The 18430-nt window shown below is 61.7% G+C and overlaps 1 protein-coding gene across 6 annotated transcripts; it reads right to left on the bottom strand.

The window, feature by feature from the left end:
• Positions 1-23: 23 nt before the first annotated feature.
• Positions 24-18297, bottom strand: KLC4 (kinesin light chain 4). 6 transcript variants are annotated; one of them, XM_032184575.1, is made up of 16 exons: positions 18246-18297; positions 10548-10814; positions 10175-10405; positions 9784-9862; positions 9469-9694; positions 9065-9152; positions 8749-8850; positions 8468-8641; positions 8258-8357; positions 7858-7910; positions 7081-7148; positions 6888-6996; positions 6044-6166; positions 780-904; positions 642-699; positions 24-542 (listed from the first exon to the last, which is right to left on the bottom strand). In XM_032184575.1, the coding sequence occupies exons 2-16, from the start codon at positions 10794-10796 to the stop codon at positions 453-455; spliced, it is 1875 nt and encodes a 624-aa protein (XP_032040466.1). In that variant the 5' UTR covers positions 10797-10814; positions 18246-18297; the 3' UTR covers positions 24-452. The 6 variants fall into 6 exon arrangements, with proteins under 6 accessions (XP_032040466.1, XP_032040463.1, XP_032040465.1 ...); XM_032184572.1 differs by having other exon boundaries at positions 6017-6166; XM_032184574.1 differs by lacking the exon at positions 18246-18297 and adding an exon at positions 16464-16512 and having other exon boundaries at positions 6017-6166.
• Positions 18298-18430: the final 133 nt, after the last annotated feature.

An 18430-nucleotide genomic window follows, 5' to 3' on the forward strand; every position in this document is an offset into this window, starting at 1 on the left:
CAAATATCCCCGGCAGGCACGGATTAGAGGGGGTGGGGGGCTTTATTTCGGAAAGTACAGCTCGGGAGCCGCGCCCTGCCCCAAATTCCAGCCCCAAATTCCAGCCCCCAGCCCTCTCCCGCAAGCTTGGGGGCTCATAGGGGCGCCCCGGGGATGGAGAGCACCCGGGGGCTCCAGGGGGTGGGGGACATCCCAGTGCTGGGGGGCACCTCACGCAGTATTGGGCAGCCCGACCCCACCAGCACCCTACTTTCCTGCTGTCCCCCTGTCATCCCAAACTAGCTAGGGGACCTCCTTGCAGCCCCCACCCCGCCAGGACCCCCGGGGTGGAGCGAGGGGGGCACCGTGATGATGGGGAGGGAGCGGTGGAGGTGGGGAGGGGGCCGGCTGCGGCCCCACAAAGCCGTGGCGAGGCGCTGAGTGTGCAGGGGGGGGACACCGAGAGAAGGGGGTCAGTTGGAAGCGAGCAGGGAGCTGTGGGAGGAAAGATCCATGCTGCTGGCGCTGAGGCCTCTGCTCTCCGCACGGAGCCCTTGGGTGCCCTGAAAAACACAACACACATGAGAACCGGCACCCACGGGCACCCGCGGGCACCCACGGTCCCCCTCGGTGCCCGCTCCTGCCCCGTTCCCATCCCTCACCTCGAAGGAAGCGTCGCTGGACTTGTGCAGGTAGTTGAGCGAGGCGGCTCGCTTCATGCTGCGAGGAAGCAGAGGAGAGGGGGGGTCAGCTCGTGCCCGACCTCCATCGGCGGCACCCCAACGCCCTGGGATCCCTACCTGGTGTTCCTGGGCTCCAGGGGCCCATTGCCCTGCAGCTTCTTGACCAACATCTCGCTGCTCCTCCGGATCACTTCGCGGATTTTCCCCAGGGAGCTGCTGCGCTGGAGGGTGCCGCTGCCGTCCTGGAGACGGAGACACAAGCCAGGGGCCGGGGCTGAGCGGTGCCGAGGGGGGGGCTGTGGCACGCTGAGAACCGGGCTGCCAGCACCCCCAGCCCCGCTCCGTCCCCTACAGCTCCCCGGGGTCAGCAAGCAGCTAAGGGGTCCCCAAGCTTGGGGACACCTTTGGTCAGGCCAGGATGTGCAGTTAGGGCATTTGCTTCCCCAGCCACTGCCGGCTGGAGATGAGCCTCCCCTCTCCCCCTTCCTCGCTGCGCCGGTGATGGTCCCCCCGTCCATCCCGCTCGCTGGTCCTGGGCCACTCGTGTCAGACAGAACCACTCCGCACTCGCACACGGTCTCAGCCCACCTCGAACGCCCCCGGGATGATCAGCTTTGGGACGGGCTCGTCTGGCTGCTCCGGGCTGGCTCCTTTGCTGCCTGCTTTCTCCAAGACCAAACCTGGCCCCAAACCTAAACCTAAACCCTCTCCGTTGCCTCCCTCGTGCCCCCAAATGTCCCCGCGATGGAGACAGGCACCCTCAGCCCTTGATGGACTCTCGCCCCTCTCGTGGCTGAGCTCCACGTGGCTGCGTTCAGTGGCCACGTGCTGGCTGCCAGCACATCACCGCCTTGTGCCACTGTGTCACCGAGCCCTCCCACGCGTCCAGGCACGCCCGTGGCACAAGGCTGTGCCATCACCGCTGGTGCGGGGCTGCTTTTGCTCTTGTAACCTGTTAACTGTGGTCTTCTTTTGCTCCCAGTGGCCCCAAGAGCTGTTTTCCCTGGCACAACGAGGCAGAAAAAACAGAGGCGAGGCAACCACAGCCCTCATGGGCACACACGGGAGCCCCTTCATACCCCTCCATCCGAACAGACCGTGCCCTACCAGCAAACCTTTCTCCCGGCACCGATCCCATCTGCTCTGGGGTAAGCCCAGCGTGCCGAGCACCTCTTCGCTTCCTCACCGCCACGAGGGGTTCCCCAGCTGGGAGAACCACGCGCTGCTGCTGCTGCTGCTGCCGGGCACCCACTCACCGGGAACGCAGAGAGGGAACGCAGGATTAGCAGGGCAAGCAGTCCCGCTCCTCCGCCGGGCATCCCAGGCAGCTTTGGGCAGAGCTGGTACGCGGCACTAGCAAAGATGGGGATGGGACAGAGGGGAAGGAAGCAAAAGAGCCCCGCCACCGCTAGCGCTGGGTTGCCACACTCCTGGCAGGGCTCTGCCACGCCAGGTGCTGATCCTTTTGCCAGGGAGCATTGGTGGGGCAGGGGAGCGGGATGGTGGTGCGGGGGCAGCAGGATCCCACTGGGAGGAAAGCTCTGGGGTCGGGGCTGGAGGATGGAGCCACATTTCCCCAGCTGTAGCGGTGCAGGCTGCCTGCAGACCGATGCCAGAAGCGAGTGCTGCTGCACTCCGGGTTAAAAATAGCCTCCTTTTCTCTCCCCGCTCCCTCTTCTGCAGCGTTATTTTTAACCCAGCAGGCTGATGGGGCTTGGTTTGCTGCAGAGCACCCACCTCGCTGCACCCACTGGGATGAGAACAAGCAGCAGCTCCACCACCGAGCCCCTCCGCTGCACGGGGGCAGAGGACCCGGGCGGGATGTGGCCGCACGTGAAGCTCAGCACAGCGGGGTCTTTTTCTGGGTACCAGAAATAGATGTTGAGGAAAACCCAAATTTGGGTGCTCCACAGCAGCCCTGGCACGCGGCTGCAGGGCTAGGCTTGGGAGCAACCCCGGGTTGGAGGCCGGGGAGGTGAACAGCAGCCTGGGGTCCCTCAGTGAGGCACCCCCCTGCCTCCCATGCGGCAGCACGTCCCCCCCTGCACGCACACAGACACCAAGCGCACCCCCGCCTGATCCAGCAGCCTCTCGCCCCTCCGGAGCGTGGAAAGAAGCACAGGGCAGCGGTTCGGGTCTGTCTGCCTTTAATCAGGAGGTACAGTGGGTACAGCACCAGGTTGGGGACGCGGCAGAGCGCCGAGCTGGGTGGTGCTGAGGCCTGAACAGCGCCGGGGGGGGCTCCCCGCGCTCCGAGGAGCACGTGGTGGGAGGGAGAGGCAGCGACGGCGCAGCCCTACAGCCCTCAGATCCCCGTGGTGGTGGTCCCGAGGACGAGCCCCCTGCTTTTCCAGCAAGCACAAGCTCCCAGGAGAGCAGCACGCACGGGCCCCGAGGCCTCCGCACCACCACCAGCACCACCAGCAGCAGGGGAAAGCCAGGCCCAGGCAGACACGAGCAGGTTTCTTACTGCCAGGTGACTAGCATGAAACTACCCAGCTAAATAAATAAAGGGGGGGGATTCCTGCGCTGGCCTCTAGGCTCTGCCCTGCTGCCCGCAGCCTCCCCAGGCTCCTCTCTCCCTGCAGCGGGTGGGATGGGGGCGTGCACCCAAGGGTATGGGGCTCATGGCAAAATGGGCTGCTTTTGGGAAAAGATGGCCTTTTCCCTGCGGGTCCAGCAGCACTGGGGGTGCTGAGCTGTCCCCACACCAGCCCAGGGTCAGCACTGCAGCCCTGGCAGTAAGAGGGTTAGGGTCTTCCCGTCCACGTGGCTAAGGACAGCGAGTCGCAGCCCTGAGGACTGTGCCTCATGAGCCAGGTCCCGCGTTTCAGAACTCTTCCTCCTTCCCAGGAAAGCCTTCTCCTCCTCTGGAAACCTCCCTCCTGCCCCCTCACCTCTCCCTCGTGCTTGGAGCACCCCAAGCCCCAGCTCTTCCTTCCCTCACACCCTTCCTCGCACCTCCTTTTTCCCCCTGCTGTGCTTCACATCAGCCCATTCTCTCCCTCAGCCACTTGTACCTGCTTGGAGAGCAGCTCCGCTCTCCTCCTACCAATCCCTCTGCCTCCAAAAAAACAGAGAACAGCTTCACCCTCGCCTCTCCCTCCCTCAGCAGCCACGTGCGGGGACCCTGGAGCCACAGGATGCTTGCTCTTACTGCCACCACGCCAGCTCAGCCACAGGATTGGGTTGGGAGCCAGCAGGCAAGCGGCCCTTGGCTGTCACCCCATACCTGGGGTATGTGGTAGGGACATCCAAACCCCTGCTGAGAGCCCCCTGTGCTGGCCCTGGGCTGCGGGGAGGAGGAGAGCACTGCAGGGACTGCCCCGTGCTGCAGGGAGAGCCCAGCTCGCCGGCGGCCAGCGCAGGTTTGCTACGGGGCGCTAAAATCAGCTAAAAACCTATGGGGGGGGTGGGAAGAAAGCAAGCGGGCACACGATGGGCCTGCCGAGGCCAGGCCTCTGTGTCCCAAAACGGAGATCCTTCCTGCTCTTGCTGGCCACGGGGCTGGAGCGGGGCCCCGCGGGGGCCGGGCGCTCCTCTGCAGGCGCTGCGGTGCCCTCGCGCGCCGGGAGGGTTGGGGGGGCTGGCGCGGAGCTCTCGGCGAGGAAGGAGGGGTGGTGGTGGTGGAGGAAAAGTCGGAAGGTAACAACACACACATCCAGGTGATTGACTGCGGTGGAGGGGGTAAGAGGGAGTCTCGGGAGGCATTTAAGCCTAGTGCACAGAGAGGAGAGAGACACAATTCACAAGGCCGTGAGGTCGGAGGTAGCCCGGGGAGGTGCTGGGGCAGGGCCCGGGCTGCATGCGGTGACACCGGGCGGCGTCTGGACGGGGAGGGAGGCTGGGGGGGCTCAAACAGCGGGATCACACCTTTACCTGGGCAGCAGGTAGCTGGTCCAGGCCCCGGGGTGCTTCTCGAGGGGGCAGAGAGGTCACTGCCACCCCTGGGGCTCCCAGAGCCCTGCTGGCAGCTCAAGGGATGGTGGCAGAGATGCCTGGGGTGGTGTGACCGAGGTCTCATGGCCAGCAGAGGGAACAGCTGCCCATGATGGACAGGGGCAGGGGGACCTGCCTCAGCCTTCTTTTTGGGGCTGCTGGCGGGGCAGAGGGAGCTGGCTGTGCGTGCTGCGGGCTGGGAAAGGCACCGAGCAGCCACGTCCCGGCTCCCAAAACCTCCCTACAGCTGGCTGGGGAAGGATTGCGGGGATGGGGACTGTCCCCCTCTGCTAACGGGGAACAGGAGGGCCCAAAGTCGGTGTTTGGCTTGGGGTGGGACCCTCCTCAGTGCTGACACCACAAACTGAGGCTGAGGGCCGCCTGGTGTCCGGGGGAGCCCTCAAAGCTCTGCTCCCCAGGCCCCCTCCAGGGTACAATCCACAATCAAGAGAGCCAGCGGGCTTCAGGCTTGGGTGCTGAGGGGCTGTCATGGCACCGGGGGAGAGGAAGGAGGAAAGGGAGACAGCTCATGCGGGTGAGGATGGCGGGGTTAGTGAGAGCAGCCGTGAGGGGGGAGCGGAGGGACTTGTGCTCAGTGAGTGCCAGGCTGCAGCCCACCCACCCGAGGCGCCGGCTACGCCCTGAGCTAGAGATCGGGAAGCGTTAACAGCCCTCGAGCCAAGCACCCTGGGTGTTCACACATGCTCCCGTGCCGCCTCGTCTCCAGCCTGCTCGCAGAGGCCGCCTGCCCCTCAACCTGCACCTCTACCTCCCTCCGAGCTCGGTGACCGAAGCGCCCCTCGGTCTCCGAGCGAGCCCGGCGGGCTGGGCTCACACCAGCAGCCTCCCTCACCACCACCTCACTCAGCTGGGCACAGCCCTGCCTCTCTCAGCCAGAGCCCGTGGTGGCACAAGACCACCGTGGCGCTGCCTGAGGACTATCCCCTGCCCTGAAGACACGCAGCCACAGCCACACACACACACACACACACACACACACACGCAGCTCCCTGGGCTCCCTGCCCGTGTGGCGCGCTGCAGGACGGAGAGGCGAGATGCTCCCGCAGGCTGCGTGGGCCTGAGAGGGGTGCGCAGCGGGGAGAGGTGTTAATAAGGTTGCCGAGGCTGAGATTAAGGGCAGGCCGGGACCAGCTCATGCTGTGTGCTGCCAGGAGCCGGCAGCCCCCCGGTTGGGGGGTCTCTGGCCCGTACGCCAGCAGCCAGGCCCAGGCACGCACCTCCATGGGCTGGCTGGCTCACACCGAGAAAGAAGGGGAGGAAGAAGTGTGCAAGGAGGGGATAAATGGAGGCAGACGAGGATGCCACGACAGGCCACACGGGGAGAGCCCTGAGCCGGGCTGCCCCTTCCCTCCAGCAGCCAGCTGAGGCCATTCTTGATGGTGTCTTGTACTTACCCCGCTCCATTCCACGCCCATACTCACTTCCTCGCTACCGTCTGTGGCATTCTCGTACTTGACGCCGCCACCCAGGCTCCGACGCCTCTCTGTGCCGTCGCCCTCCTTCAGGATCTCCACCACCTTCGTCTGGTTGATGGGATCGATGCCCTGCAAGCAGAAAGGGATAAGGAAGCACCAGGTTTTGCCCTTCGGTGGTGCTGCCCTGCCCGGGCCCGGCCCATCGCAGCCAAAATCCTCCCGCACGAGGACAGAGCCAAATCCTCTCCTGCACTGACCAGCCTCTGTTTGGGTTTCAGGTTCGGGGAGCCCCTTTCAAGCCATAAGCCACCCCGAGTGACGAGGGCTCGCTGCCCCAAAGCTGAAAACTTTTTGTCCTTCACGTTTTGGTGCGTGAGGGTTTCTGCCCTCCCTCAGCCTTTGTGCTGGGTGCTCACAACTCCCGCTTTGCATGAGGACTGAGAGGAGTTTAGGGTGAGAGGCGCTCTGGGAAATCTCTACTGTATTTCCTGGACAAGCAATTAGTAGGAAGAAAATATTCCAGTGAGTGCAGGTCTCCTCGGGAGCTGACAAAGCCCAGGATCCTGCCCTAAGGCAGCTGCAGGATTCTTGCACTCCAAGAGCCACGCTTCTTTCACAACACAGATCCCCCCCAACACAATATTCCCCCCAAAACACGTGCTCCATCCATCCACGAGCATACACGTGCAACCCCACATACGTGTATACATACATGCATACCCTGCACAACCCCAACCCCAACCCCCGAGCTGTTACGGGGACGTCAGCCACGCATATGGGAGGCTGCAAGGCGCGGGACAGCCCCGAAACCCCAAAGTTCCCCCACTGAGGAAGGTCCCCCCGGGGTTACCTGCCGCCGGGAGCGAACTGCACACTCCTCCAAGGTCTCTGCTGCCTCTAGCTTGCCCTGGCGCCGGTACAGCGCGCCCAGGTTCCTCAGGGTGGTGTTCACGGTTGGGCTGCGGGAACAGACGCAGGGTGAGCGGGGGAGCCCTGGGGGCACCTCGCCCACCCCTAAGCTGCCCACCAAGAACCCCTCTTACCTGCTAACCTTGCAGGCCTTGTACCAGCCGCCGTACTCGGCGTAGGGAGCGCTGTCTCTGTGCTTGCTCTGTAGGGTGAGAGGATATCTGTTAGCCCTCTGGGCACCAGGATCAGGCCTGGAACACGGGCACATTTAGGTGTCCTCGGGTCACAAACTGACAGCCTGGGCAACCCCAAGGATAAGACCACTCAGTATTCAAAATGCCTCTGATGCCTGCACACAGGCAGCCCTAAAAGGGTGGTTGAAACCGCTGTGAAATGCTCCGGGGGCACAAAAAGCCTAGACTCGAGGCCAGAGCTGCTGTAAGGAAAGCCGGCCTCTCGCTGCTGCCACTAAGGGCAGGGAGAAAGAGGGGCGAGGGGAAAAAAAAAAAAAAAAAAAAAAAAGTGAAGCTCTACAAAGACGGTTTGATACTTTTTTTAATAGGAGATGTGGAAATGGCACAAAGCGGAGCGCAGCAGCCCCAGCAGAACAAGCCAGGTGTGTGGTCACCACTCCTGATCACGCTGACCGTGCTGTGCCACTGCCCCCAGGGCAGCTGTGCCCAGGCCAAATGTCCCAGGGGAGGAAGAGGCTCAGTCCTTGCCCAGGCTGTAAAATGAATCTCACTCCAGCTGCACATCTCTCCTGCAAGGCTGGATTTCCCGGCCTGCTCCACAGCCCTGGGAGAGAAGGGGGCACAGCCAGCATGGCTCCGTTGGGCCAGCTTTGGCCAGCAGCTTTAGAAGATGAATCTTTCCCCTCAGCTCTTGCTGCGTCCCCAGCTTGGACTCACCTTGCTCATCTCCTCTCTCTCCTCCGCGTGCATCCAGATGGGCTTGTGTTCATCTGTGCGGGGAAGGACACAAGACAGCTCCGGTCACCACCTCGTCCTCTTGCTCTGCCACACTTCCCCTGGAGCTCCAGCTCCTGCACAACCCTATTCCCCCTGTTAGCCACAGCTGCTTCCCAAGCAAAGGCTCACAGCCAGAGCTCTCCAAGTCTCCTTCTGAGGGACGTGGACCAGCACAAGACACTCCAAGGGCAGCGTCTCAAGGAGCGCCCAAAGCAGGGGCCCTGCAAGGCATCCCCATCCCTCTGCCAAGGGGATACCAGCGCCGGCCAAGCTCAGGCTGAGAGCCAGGGGACCAAACTGCTGGGCCTTCCCCAGCCCCAGTAACTCCTGCTGTACGAACCATCCACGGAGCCAAACTCCTTCACGTGAGCACGGGTGAGGATCTCCTTGTACAGCACCTCGGCGTCTTTGTATTTGCTCTGCTTCAAGTAGCAGGAGGCCTGCAACCAAGAAAGCAGCTCCAATCCCGCCGGACGACACAGATTTACCCTGCCCACCTCTCCCAGCTATCTCCCACGCATCCCCGCGCCGCCTCCTCCCAGGGTCTCACCAGGTTGTTCTTGGTCTTGGCCACGTTGGGGTCGTCAGGACCCAGGCAGCTCTCGTAGATCTCCAGGGCCCTGCAGTAGTAGTACTCCACCTCCTCGTACTTGCCCTGGTTCTGGCACAGCAGGGCCAGATTGTTCAGCTGCTTGGCCACGTCGGGGTGGTCTTTGCCTAGGACCTGGGTGCACAGAAGAGGAGAAGCCACAAAAAGACATTTAAACATGGCAAGGAAGGGAAAGAAAACCCTAAGGGGGAGCTGGAAGGGAGACTGTGGGAGTCCAGTACCTTCTCACGGATCTCCAGGGCTCGCTTACACAGGGGCTCTGCTTCTTTGTACTTCCCTCTCTTGCCATAGAGAACAGCCAGATTGTTCAAAGTTGCAGCCACCTGCAGAGATAAAAGTTTCTCTGTGAAACAAAGATGAATTCAGTGGGACCAGCCTTGCCTACATGTCAGGAACTGGCTTCTCCTGGATGCTGCCAGGCCGTGCTGAACAAGACGGCAGAAAGAGGCTGATGTGGCCAAACAGCACCCCACACATCCCAGGGTCCCTGCTGTCCCCGGGCAAGAGAAGTGACCAAGGGAGGAGGGACACACTCACCGCCGGGTGGTCTTTGCCCAGGGTCTTCTCACGGATGGAGAGCGCGTCGTTCAGGAGGTGTGCTGCCTCTTTGTATTTATTCTGATCCCTGCAGTGCAAAGCCAGCTAGTTATTCAGGGTTTGGACAACACAGCCCACGGCAAGCAGAACCACAACCAGCAGTCCTCCCTCCGCACACACCAGCTCCCACAGCCCACCCATTTCCCTTTTCCTCCCTGCTTTAGCCAGTCCCTGGTTTTATCAGGGAGTTTGGCGGTCCAAATCCCTTATGTGTGCCAAAAACCCTTTCTAAAAGGCAAATCCCTGGAAGCTGGAAGAACCCCTTGCCACCACAATGTGCTGACCTGGTGAACAGGAGGGAGAAAGCCCTCCTGGCCCCGTTGTGCCCTGCCCACTACCCTCACCTGTACACCAGCGCCAGGATGTTGAGCATGGTGGCCACATCGGGGTGATCGTGGCCCGATGTCTTCTCCAGGTCCTCCAGCGCCTGCTTGCAGAGAGGCACAGCCACCTCGTAGCGTCCCTGTGAGGCGTACTGGATGACGAGGTTGTGGAGGGTGCGCAAGCGTGCGGGTATCTCGTAGCCTCCCTGCTGGGCAGCTGCCACCGCGCTGCTGTGCTGGTGGGGCACTGCGGGCACAGAACGAGACACGGGGGCACGGTCGGCAGGGCAGGTTTGAAGGGGTACAGTCAGCAACCAAGCAGAAGCCCACACTTACATCCAGGACCATGTTCTTCCTCCTCATTTGGGAACAGATCGTCCAGGGAGTCCTTGGTGGAGTCGCCCTCCTTCTCCTCCTGAGAAGATGGGAATCACAGGACTGTAGGTTCTCGGAGGAGATGACAGCAGCCTGGGCTGAGCCAGCTGTGAATCTCCCCCCTGCTGCAGCCCCAAACCACCAACAACTTCCCCGGTGTCTCTGCCACCACCTTTCTCCCACACAACAGACCCGGTAAAGCCAGATTTCCCCATCAAATCCCGGCACCCTACCCCATGCATTGAAGCTGGGAAGGGACAAAACCCAGGGCAAGGCTGTCACCCCCAGGCCATCCCGCTGGTCCAACCCCCCCGGGGGCAAAAGGCTGCTGCTTGACAGGACGAGGACCTACCGAAGGCGAGACATCCTCATCATACTTCTTCAGCTGGTTCATGAACTCCAGGTGCTTCTTCTCCTCCTCCAGCTGAGCCACGGTCTGCTCGCTGCGCTGCAGCTTCTGCTGGGTGTTGGCCAGCTCGTCGCGCAGCCACTGGTTCTCCTGGCACAGCCTCCGCACCTGAGCCCGCAGCTTCTGCTTCTCTGACTCCACCGCGTTCAGGTGGTTGGACAGCGCCATCATCACCTTGTCGGGGGTGACAGGGAGGGTCAGGAGAGACCCCAGCCTCACGTCTCCCTCACACACGCGCTCGGGGACCACCCTCAGGGCCACTCTGCCCCGTCGGTCCCAGGTACCAACCACACGGGAGGGCGCTCGCCGCTCTCACCTGAGCCTCTCCAAGCCCCAGCTCAATCATCTCCACCGATTTGCGGAGCAGGTTGGATTTCTCGTGCACCAGGTTGGCTTCTTCATCCTTCTTCAGGCACTTGATGGTCTCCAGCAAGCTGTGCAGGATGGAGTTGTGTTCGTTCTTGAGCGCCTCCAGCCCCTGCATCACCAGCTTGGTGTTGGAAATGATCTCCTCTTGGCTCAGCTTGTCCAGTTTCTCCTCCCTTGGGTACACCATGGTGGACATAGTCCTGGTCCGGCAGCCCTAGGGAGAAAGAAAACCAAACCCTGAGTGCCTCGGGGCTGTTCCAGCAGCCAGCCACAAGTGATTTAGCTTCCACTTAGGAGCCGAGATCTGTGCTTGGCAGCTGGGGTTGCGACGGGTGCGCCTCCCACCCGCAAACCACTGGGGCGGGGAGGCTGTCAGAGCCCCACACCCCTTCTGCAGAGGGGTGCCAGCGCCGAGCTCTCTGCTCCAGCGACGCACGGCCCTCAGCAAGTTTTTTTGAGGCTGTTCTTACCGGTGAGCAAGAGCCGAGCCCTTCCCCACCCAGCCCCCGAGTCACGCTGCTGACTTCATGTCCGCTTCATCACCCAGCGCCAGCACCACCTCGCGCTGTTCCCCCTGCATCCTCCTCCTCTCCTGGGCGCCTGCCGTGCCCCACAGCCAGCACCCTCTGCGTCTGGCACTTCAGGTTGAAAGGTTTCACCTTGACTGACACGCTTCCAGGTTGCTTTTGGGAGGAGCAAAGGGTGAGAACGGCACGGAAAACGTCCCTGGGATCAAACTACGGGGCACAATTATTGTTCTGAAGGAAAGGAGAGGGCTGTTGAGAACTAGCTGCCACTCATAACCCGTTTTCCAAATTGCTTAGCTGCCCGTTCCTGGGGAATCCACCTGATCCATAACTCCCCTGTGCCCTTTCCCACCTTGATAAAACATCAGGGGGAGGGACTGAGTGCTGAAGCAACAAGGGAAACCCCCAAACCTTCCGCAGTCAGCCTTCTGCGGGTGAGCACAATCCAGGAGAGACGTGCAAGGCTTCCCAGCTTGCACACAGCTTGCTAGCAAGGCACAGCAGACACCTACCTGCTTCCACACAAGCCCAGGTAACAACTGCTGAAGGGTAAAGAGTAAATGACCAGTTTTGGCTCACAAGAAAACTCAGCTCCATACCCAGAAGCAGGGAAATCAGGGAGTGGGAGTCCTCTGGAGCACGGGTACCGCTTGGAGACACAGGGAGATGCCCAGAAGCAGCCTCGAACCCAGCACAGAGCACACCTCGAGCTCTGCTGCAGGGCTCACACAGCGGGGTGGCCCACGAGCACCTCTTCACCCCTCTGTGTGCTGGGCCAGCTGGAAATGCTGATGGTTTTCACAGAAGCATTAATCACATCCCCACTAGGAGGGCCTGAGCTCTTGTTTTACGTTCAATACACACGCACCGAGGAGAGGAACATCTTCTGAACCGGGATAAAAAGCCACCAGAGCTCACACCTTGCTAGATAACAGCCCGACAAGCCCCATATCCATAGGAAATCAGCCTCATTAATTCCGCTGTGCGCAGAGCTACCCAGCACCTGAGAAACTGCTGAGCTGCGTGTTAAAACACGAGGATCCCTGCTCCAGCAACATCCCGTCTTTCTTCTGCCCTTCCAGAAGAAAAAAAAGAAGCCAGGAGCATCTCACAGTCCCCACACTCAGCTTGTTCTGCCAAGCTGTAAAGGCTTCAGGTTGTCTGAGAAGGGAGATGAAACAAAACAACCGTGACCTGGGCTGTGTTAAAAGCAGCGTGGCCAGCAGGGCGAGGGAGGGGATTTGTCCCCCTCTGCTCTGCTGTTGCGAGACCCTCCATGGAGTCCTGCATTCAGCTCTGGGGCCCCATGGAAGGATTAGAATGAGTCCAGAGCAGGGCCACGAGGATGATGAAGGGGCTGGAGCACCTCTCTGATGAAGACAGGCTGGGGTTGCTCAGCCTGGAGAAGAGAAGGCTCCAGGGACACCTTGCAGCAGCCTGCCAGTGCCTAAAGGGGCTACAGGAAAGCTGGGGAAGGACTCTTGGTCAGGGGGTGGAGTGGCAGGAGAAGGGGGAATGGCTTTAAACTGAAGAAGTATAAATTTAGATTAGAGGTCAGGAGGAAATTCTTCACTCAGAGGGTGGTGAGGCCCTGGCACAGGCTGCCCAGTGAAGCTGTGGATGCCCCATCCCTGGAGGTGTTCAAGGCCAGGCTGGATGGGGCTTTGGGCAGCCTGGGCTGGTGGGAGGTGTCCCTGCCCATGGCAAGGGGCTGGAATTCAGTAATCTTTGAGGTCTCCTCCAACCCAAACCCTTCTGTGGATCTGTGACAAGCACAGCCCTGCCAGGCACCAGCTCCAGCTTCCAAGGGAGCAGAGCGGGCTGCACAGCACCCAGGCTGCTCACTCCCAAACACCACCAAGAAAACAAAGAGAGGACTGAAGGGAAGAAAACCCCCAAACACCATCGGAAGATGGCTCATTATCCCCCAAAGTGAGGATTCTTCCCCCCAGAGCCTTATTTCCAGCCCTCCCCAGGGCTGGCAGGTCTGTGCCCGGTGCGCAGCCCTCCGGAGAGGCACCGCGCTCTATGGCAACCGATGCCAAGGTCAGGCAGGCTGAGGCTGCTGCACAAGCACTCTTCCTGCTCCCACACATTCAGCAAAGGGCACGGAGCGTCCTTTACCCGGGCAGAAAGGGGAGGCTCAGGCTGGAGCACCCAGCTCCTCCTTTATCCATCTGCCATCCCTGCAGCTCTGAGGCGCGCCGTGGTGGCTCAGGTCTCCACCGGCGCGTTTCTGCTCCACTTGGCACGGCCTCCCCACGGACGGCGAGCTGCTGGAACAGCCCTGCTCCCGTTTTTGGGGGCAGGTAGGGCAGGAGGAAGCCTGCACGGAGCTCTGCGGTGCTTGCAGGCAGCCGGGGAGCCACCAGCTGCCGCGTCCTGCTGGGCACAAACCTCCCTCCCGCGCTCCGGTGCGGCACCGGGAAACCACCGAGCGTCAGCAGTTTTTATCAGCCCACTTCTTCTGCCGCTGAAATCCGCTCCCACACACGAGAGATGGAAGAGGAAAGAGCTGGAAGCTTCGGCACTCACGTCTCAAGCCCACAGTGAAGGCAAGGATGCCAGACGAGATGGGTCCAAGCGGACCTCAAAGCTCAGGAGCTCACTGCCAGGAGGCTCTGGGGAGCCACAAACATGGCACCGGGGAAATCAGGGGGCAGCTACGATGGAATAAGACTTCAGGTGGTCTTTTGTTACCTCTACACGTGCCTCAACAAATTCAGCTTGCTTCAGTGTCTCCCTGCACGTCCCCAGACCAAGTGTATGTACGACACAGCTCGCTCAAGACCTTCAGCCCGCGGGTGCCTGCCAGAGCTCTCTGTGAGCGCAGACCTCAGCAGCAAGCTCTTCTGTAGGAGAACACGATATAAGGATGCGGTAATTGCAGGAAAAACAACCGGGTTCTGGACAAAAAGCTTCCTGGGGAGCAGAATGAGGCTGATTCATAGCGAGAAGGAGCGAAGAAGCCTGGGAGACGGATAGGGATGAGCACTGCAGGCATGGAACCGCGGGGCTGGAGGCGTGTGGGCACAGCAGTTACCCCAGCCCTGTGCTTCGGGTACCTACAGCAGGTGGGTGACCTGCTTCAGGCAACAGGGAAGACTTTGGGGGTTGCTTTGTTGGGGTTTTGGGTTTTTTTTTTGGACCTCGGCCAGCTCGTTGCTGTCAAACCACTGAATAAAGGGTTTTTTGGAAGGCTGGCTGACCTCCACGAAGCTGAAAGCGAGATCGCCGACACACAGCCGAGCCTCCACGCCACAACCAAACCTCCACCTGATGCCTCGGACAGCAAAAAATAAACTGAGGGCAGTGAAACAGAGTGCTGAGGTTGAGCAGAGCTGGTGTCACAAGCTTCCTCCTCGTTTTGGTGCCATAGCACCAGGAAACAAACAGGGACCGCAGGAGCCTAGGGGCAGCCGGGACACACGCCTGCACGGAGCAGGAGCAGTGCTCTGGGGTGCTCGTGAGCCGTGCCACAAACACCCGGGACACCTCAGAGCCCCCGAGGGCACACAAACAGGACGCCGGCACCCCGGGAGCTCCTACCCAGCACGTTTCTGAGCTGCAACCCCAAAGCCAAAGGGTGCTGCCCAACCCTGATACGCGTGGGGCCCTGCCAGCATTTAGCTCCGGCTTAGGTTTCTCCGGGTTTCTCCACCCCGCTGTGCTAAAAGGGGCACCCAAGGGCCCCGGCAGGAGGCTCTCACGCCCTTGTCCTCTCGTGCCCAAAATGTGGGGCTTTGCTTAGTGCCCGGGCATCCCCTCGCGTGGTTTGAAGCCAAGCTCCAAGCCCAGGAAGGCTTCACCCAAGCAGCCTCCCTGGGCTGGGTGGGCATTTATAACTCGGCGCAGGCTGACTGGGAACAGCTCAGCCCTCCCCACGCCCTGGCCGGGGTTCAGTGCCAGAACTGCTTCTTGCAGCAGCAGCTGACACATGCCAGCTCTGGCTGCGCGTGGAGCTCCAGGAGCCCTTCTAGATGCCAGAAGGGCTGCGCTGGGAAAGCCTGTGCTAACCCGCAGGCTGCAGGAGCCCCAGGGTGTTTAACTAGGGCTCAGGAGGGAGCTGTGCAGCTCACGTGGATGGGTTCTCTCACAAGAAGAGGGGAAACTCCACAAATGCTCTTTCCCCTAAGCACTAAACACTCCTCTCTGTCCCAGAAGCTCCAGCTCCCCGCCACCCTAACCTCTTACAGAAAACGTGCTGCAACACAACCTGCCCGAAACCTGGCTTTCCAGGGACTCCAGGGACATGGCCACAGTGATCCAGGTTTGGAAAGGACCCGGGGGCTTCTCGTCTCCTGGAAATGCCAAACTGGGGTTGTTCTGGTTGACCAAACAGCTCCTGTGTTACCAAAGCGAGAGCCAACGTCGAGGGCACGCACGAGAGCAGAAAGGGTTTACTGCTTTTGTTCTCTAATGATTGTGGAATACACACACGGGAGGCAACGCAGGTAAAATAAATAAACAGGAGGAGCCACGTGCCATAGCAGAAAGCCTGAGTGCTCCTCACAGCCCCTCGTGCTGTTTACAAGCCCGGCTGGCCTGGAAAACGCACGCCTGTCGCTGGGACCGGGGGAACGGCAGCCTTCAGCACCCCCACCCATGTGCTAGCATCTCCAGATCAGCTGAGAAGGTGTTGTTTTTATAAAAAAAAGGCAAAACAAAAAAAAACAAAAAACAAAGAAAAAAACCCCAAACCCTCCTGCTCACGTTCCCAGCAGCCAAATCCACTCCGCATCTGCTGCGGCTGGGATGAGCGGAGCACCATGAAAACCTCTTTCCTGGAGCGGAGCCAGGCGCAGCATCTCTCCCCAGCCCGGTGGGGAGGGAGGACGGCTCGCTGCGCACAGCCATCACCTTGCCCTGGCAGCAGGCAGCAGGGTGGAAGCAGGCGGAATAATTCCCCGGAGCCCGTGCCCCTGCAGCCAGCTCCCTAACCCGTGGGCTGGATGTGCCGCAGGAGCACGGGGACGGTCGGGGCACAGCGAGCGCAGCCCCAGCGCTGCAGACCTGGGGCAGGCGCAGGGAGCAGCTGACTGCGGGTGGGTTATTTCCAGAACCAAAAAGGGTCTGGAAACACAAGGAAGCAGGCCAGTTCCCCGGGACAAAGCTCTACCGGCACCATAAGCACAGGGTTGGGTTTACTCACGAATCCAGCCTTTACCCGGCACCTCCTCGCCAAGGTCAAAGCCTCGCAGCACGTCCCCTGTGCCCTCCCCAAAACCTTTTTTGGGATTAATGCTGCCGTTCCTACCTGGGCATTCCTCCCGAGGAGCAGGCGAGCTTCCTGCTCCTTCCGCCAGCCCCGGCAGAGCTCAGCCCTGTTTATTTACCCTGCGTCTGGGCTGCCTGAGATCTTTGACCCCGCGCTCGCTGCACGCCACCGCCCTCCTCCTCCTCCTCTTCCTCCTCCTCCTCCTCCTCGCTCGCAGTGGGGGCAGGTGCTTTTTTCCCCGGGGAGCTGAGCCCACGGGCGCCAGGAGGAGACCCTAGTGGGGTGCAGAGGAGCCGGGCACGGTGCTGGGGGAGCTGGCGAGGGCTGGAGGCCCGCCGCAGCCTCCCACCATTGTGCAAACGTCTCCAGGCTGCCCGGCCACAGCTCTCTGCGGCAGCACCATCCCCCAGCCCTCCTCCCGGCACCTCCTTCCAGCCGCATCCCTTCTCCCTGACGGAGGTTTAGGGGGAATCGTGTCCCCCCCCAGCGCCTCCGGCAGGGCGTAGCTCCGCTTGGGAAGCGATTTCTTTGCCCAAGGAAAGGTTTCGGGTGGAAACGCGGCCCCCAAAGTTTGCGAGCCATCGCTGCGTGCTCGCAGCCGCCTCCGTCATCGCTCCTCCGGCTTTGTCTGGCAGCGGGAGGCACGCCCGCTGCGTATCCTCGGGGCCGGGAAAGCGGGGACAAAACCCCCCTGTTCCACCCCAAAACCCCTCCATCCTTTCCCGGCGTCCCGGTCCCGCTCCACCCTGCCTCCCCGGGAGGAAACTTGCCCCGAAACCACGGCTTGGAGCGGCCCTTTGTTACGGGACGGCCGGGCACCCTGCCCGTCCCCGTCACCAGCAGGGAATCCGCCACCCAGCAGCCCTACCTGGGTGCCTGCAGCGGCTTGCCCGCTGCTCCTCGTTCCCCCCGGCGGGCACGGTGCTGACGGACGGACGGATGTGGGGCCGTGCTCGGGGCACGCCACGGCCCCGTCGCCCCGCTGGCAGTGCCACGCACACCGACCCCACAGCTGCCACCCCCGGCAGCCACCGAGCTGCTTCTCCGAGGGCTCGGGGGGTGACGCCGATCCCTCGGGGATCCCAGATGCGCACCCTAATACCGATCCTATAGCTCAGGGGGGGGGCACCCCTGATCAGTGGCACCCCGAAACCCAGCTCGTGGAGCCGTAGGGCTGCCCCACAGCCGCCCAGGCCATATTTCTGTGCCCCGGCTGGCTATGGGGACGTCATCCCGGTAGCCCCAAAGCACCCCAAAGCCCCAAAGCCTGGCGGGGAGCACCCCGAAACCCACCCGGGCCGGGGGGGCTGAACCTGCCCCGGGGCTCCCAGGGGACAGCGGGGTCAGGGTGCCATAGGGAGGCATGGTAAGGGGGCTCCGGGGGGCAGCCCTATAGGGGGAGGGCACCACAATTTTGGGAGGGCACCCCAAGGTTGGGAGGGCACCACGATTTTGGGAGAGCACCATATTTTTTGGGGATGCCCTATTTTTTTGGGGGATACCCCATCCTTTTGGGGGACACACCCATTTTTTGGGGGATACCCCATTCTTTTGGGGGACACCCCTATTTTTTGGGTACACCCTGTTTTTTTGGGACACCCCTATTTTGGGGGGACACTCCCTTTTTTTGGGACACCCCATTTATGGGGGGACACCCCATTCTTTTAGGGACACCCCTATTTTGGGGGGGAACACCCCTATTTTTGGGAGGACACCCCCCTGCCCGCCCCATAGCCCCGCTGACAGTGCAGCAGGGCTGCCCGGTGCCCCGGGGCCTTCCCTCCCAACCCCTCCCCATACCGCAGCCCCCCACCCGCCGACCCCAAACCGACCCCAAACCCCCCAAAAACCCCCTAAAACCCCCCAAAACCGCCCCCAAACCCCTCGATTCCGCTCCTACCTGCTCGGCACAGGGCGGCGGTGACCGGTGCGGGGCTGCGGCGGCAACACGGGGCGGGGCCCGGCCCCAAAACGCCCCCAAAACGCCCCCCCCCTCCCCGCTCCTCCCCCTCCGCTCAGCGGCGCGGCCCCTTTAAGCCCAACATGGCCGCCGCCAGCCGCCACTGGCGCCGGCGCGCCCCCTCG

Source organism: Aythya fuligula, chromosome 3 (assembly GCF_009819795.1).
Source record: "Aythya fuligula isolate bAytFul2 chromosome 3, bAytFul2.pri, whole genome shotgun sequence".
In the NCBI taxonomy this organism is placed as follows: domain Eukaryota; kingdom Metazoa; phylum Chordata; class Aves; order Anseriformes; family Anatidae; genus Aythya; species Aythya fuligula.

Excerpts from the sequence above, each read along its gene's own strand:
- KLC4 (XM_032184572.1), bottom strand. The coding sequence starts at position 10,796 with ATGTCCACCATGGTGTACCCAAGGGAGGAGAAACTGGACAAGCTGAGC. Across the intron at positions 8,642-8,748 it reads CCCTGGAGATCCGTGAGAAG|GTCCTAGGCAAAGACCACCC; the intron begins GTACTGGACTCC and ends CTGTGCACCCAG. Across the intron at positions 700-779 it reads CTGGAGCCCAGGAACACCAG|CATGAAGCGAGCCGCCTCGC; the intron begins GTAGGGATCCCA and ends GCTTCCTCGCAG.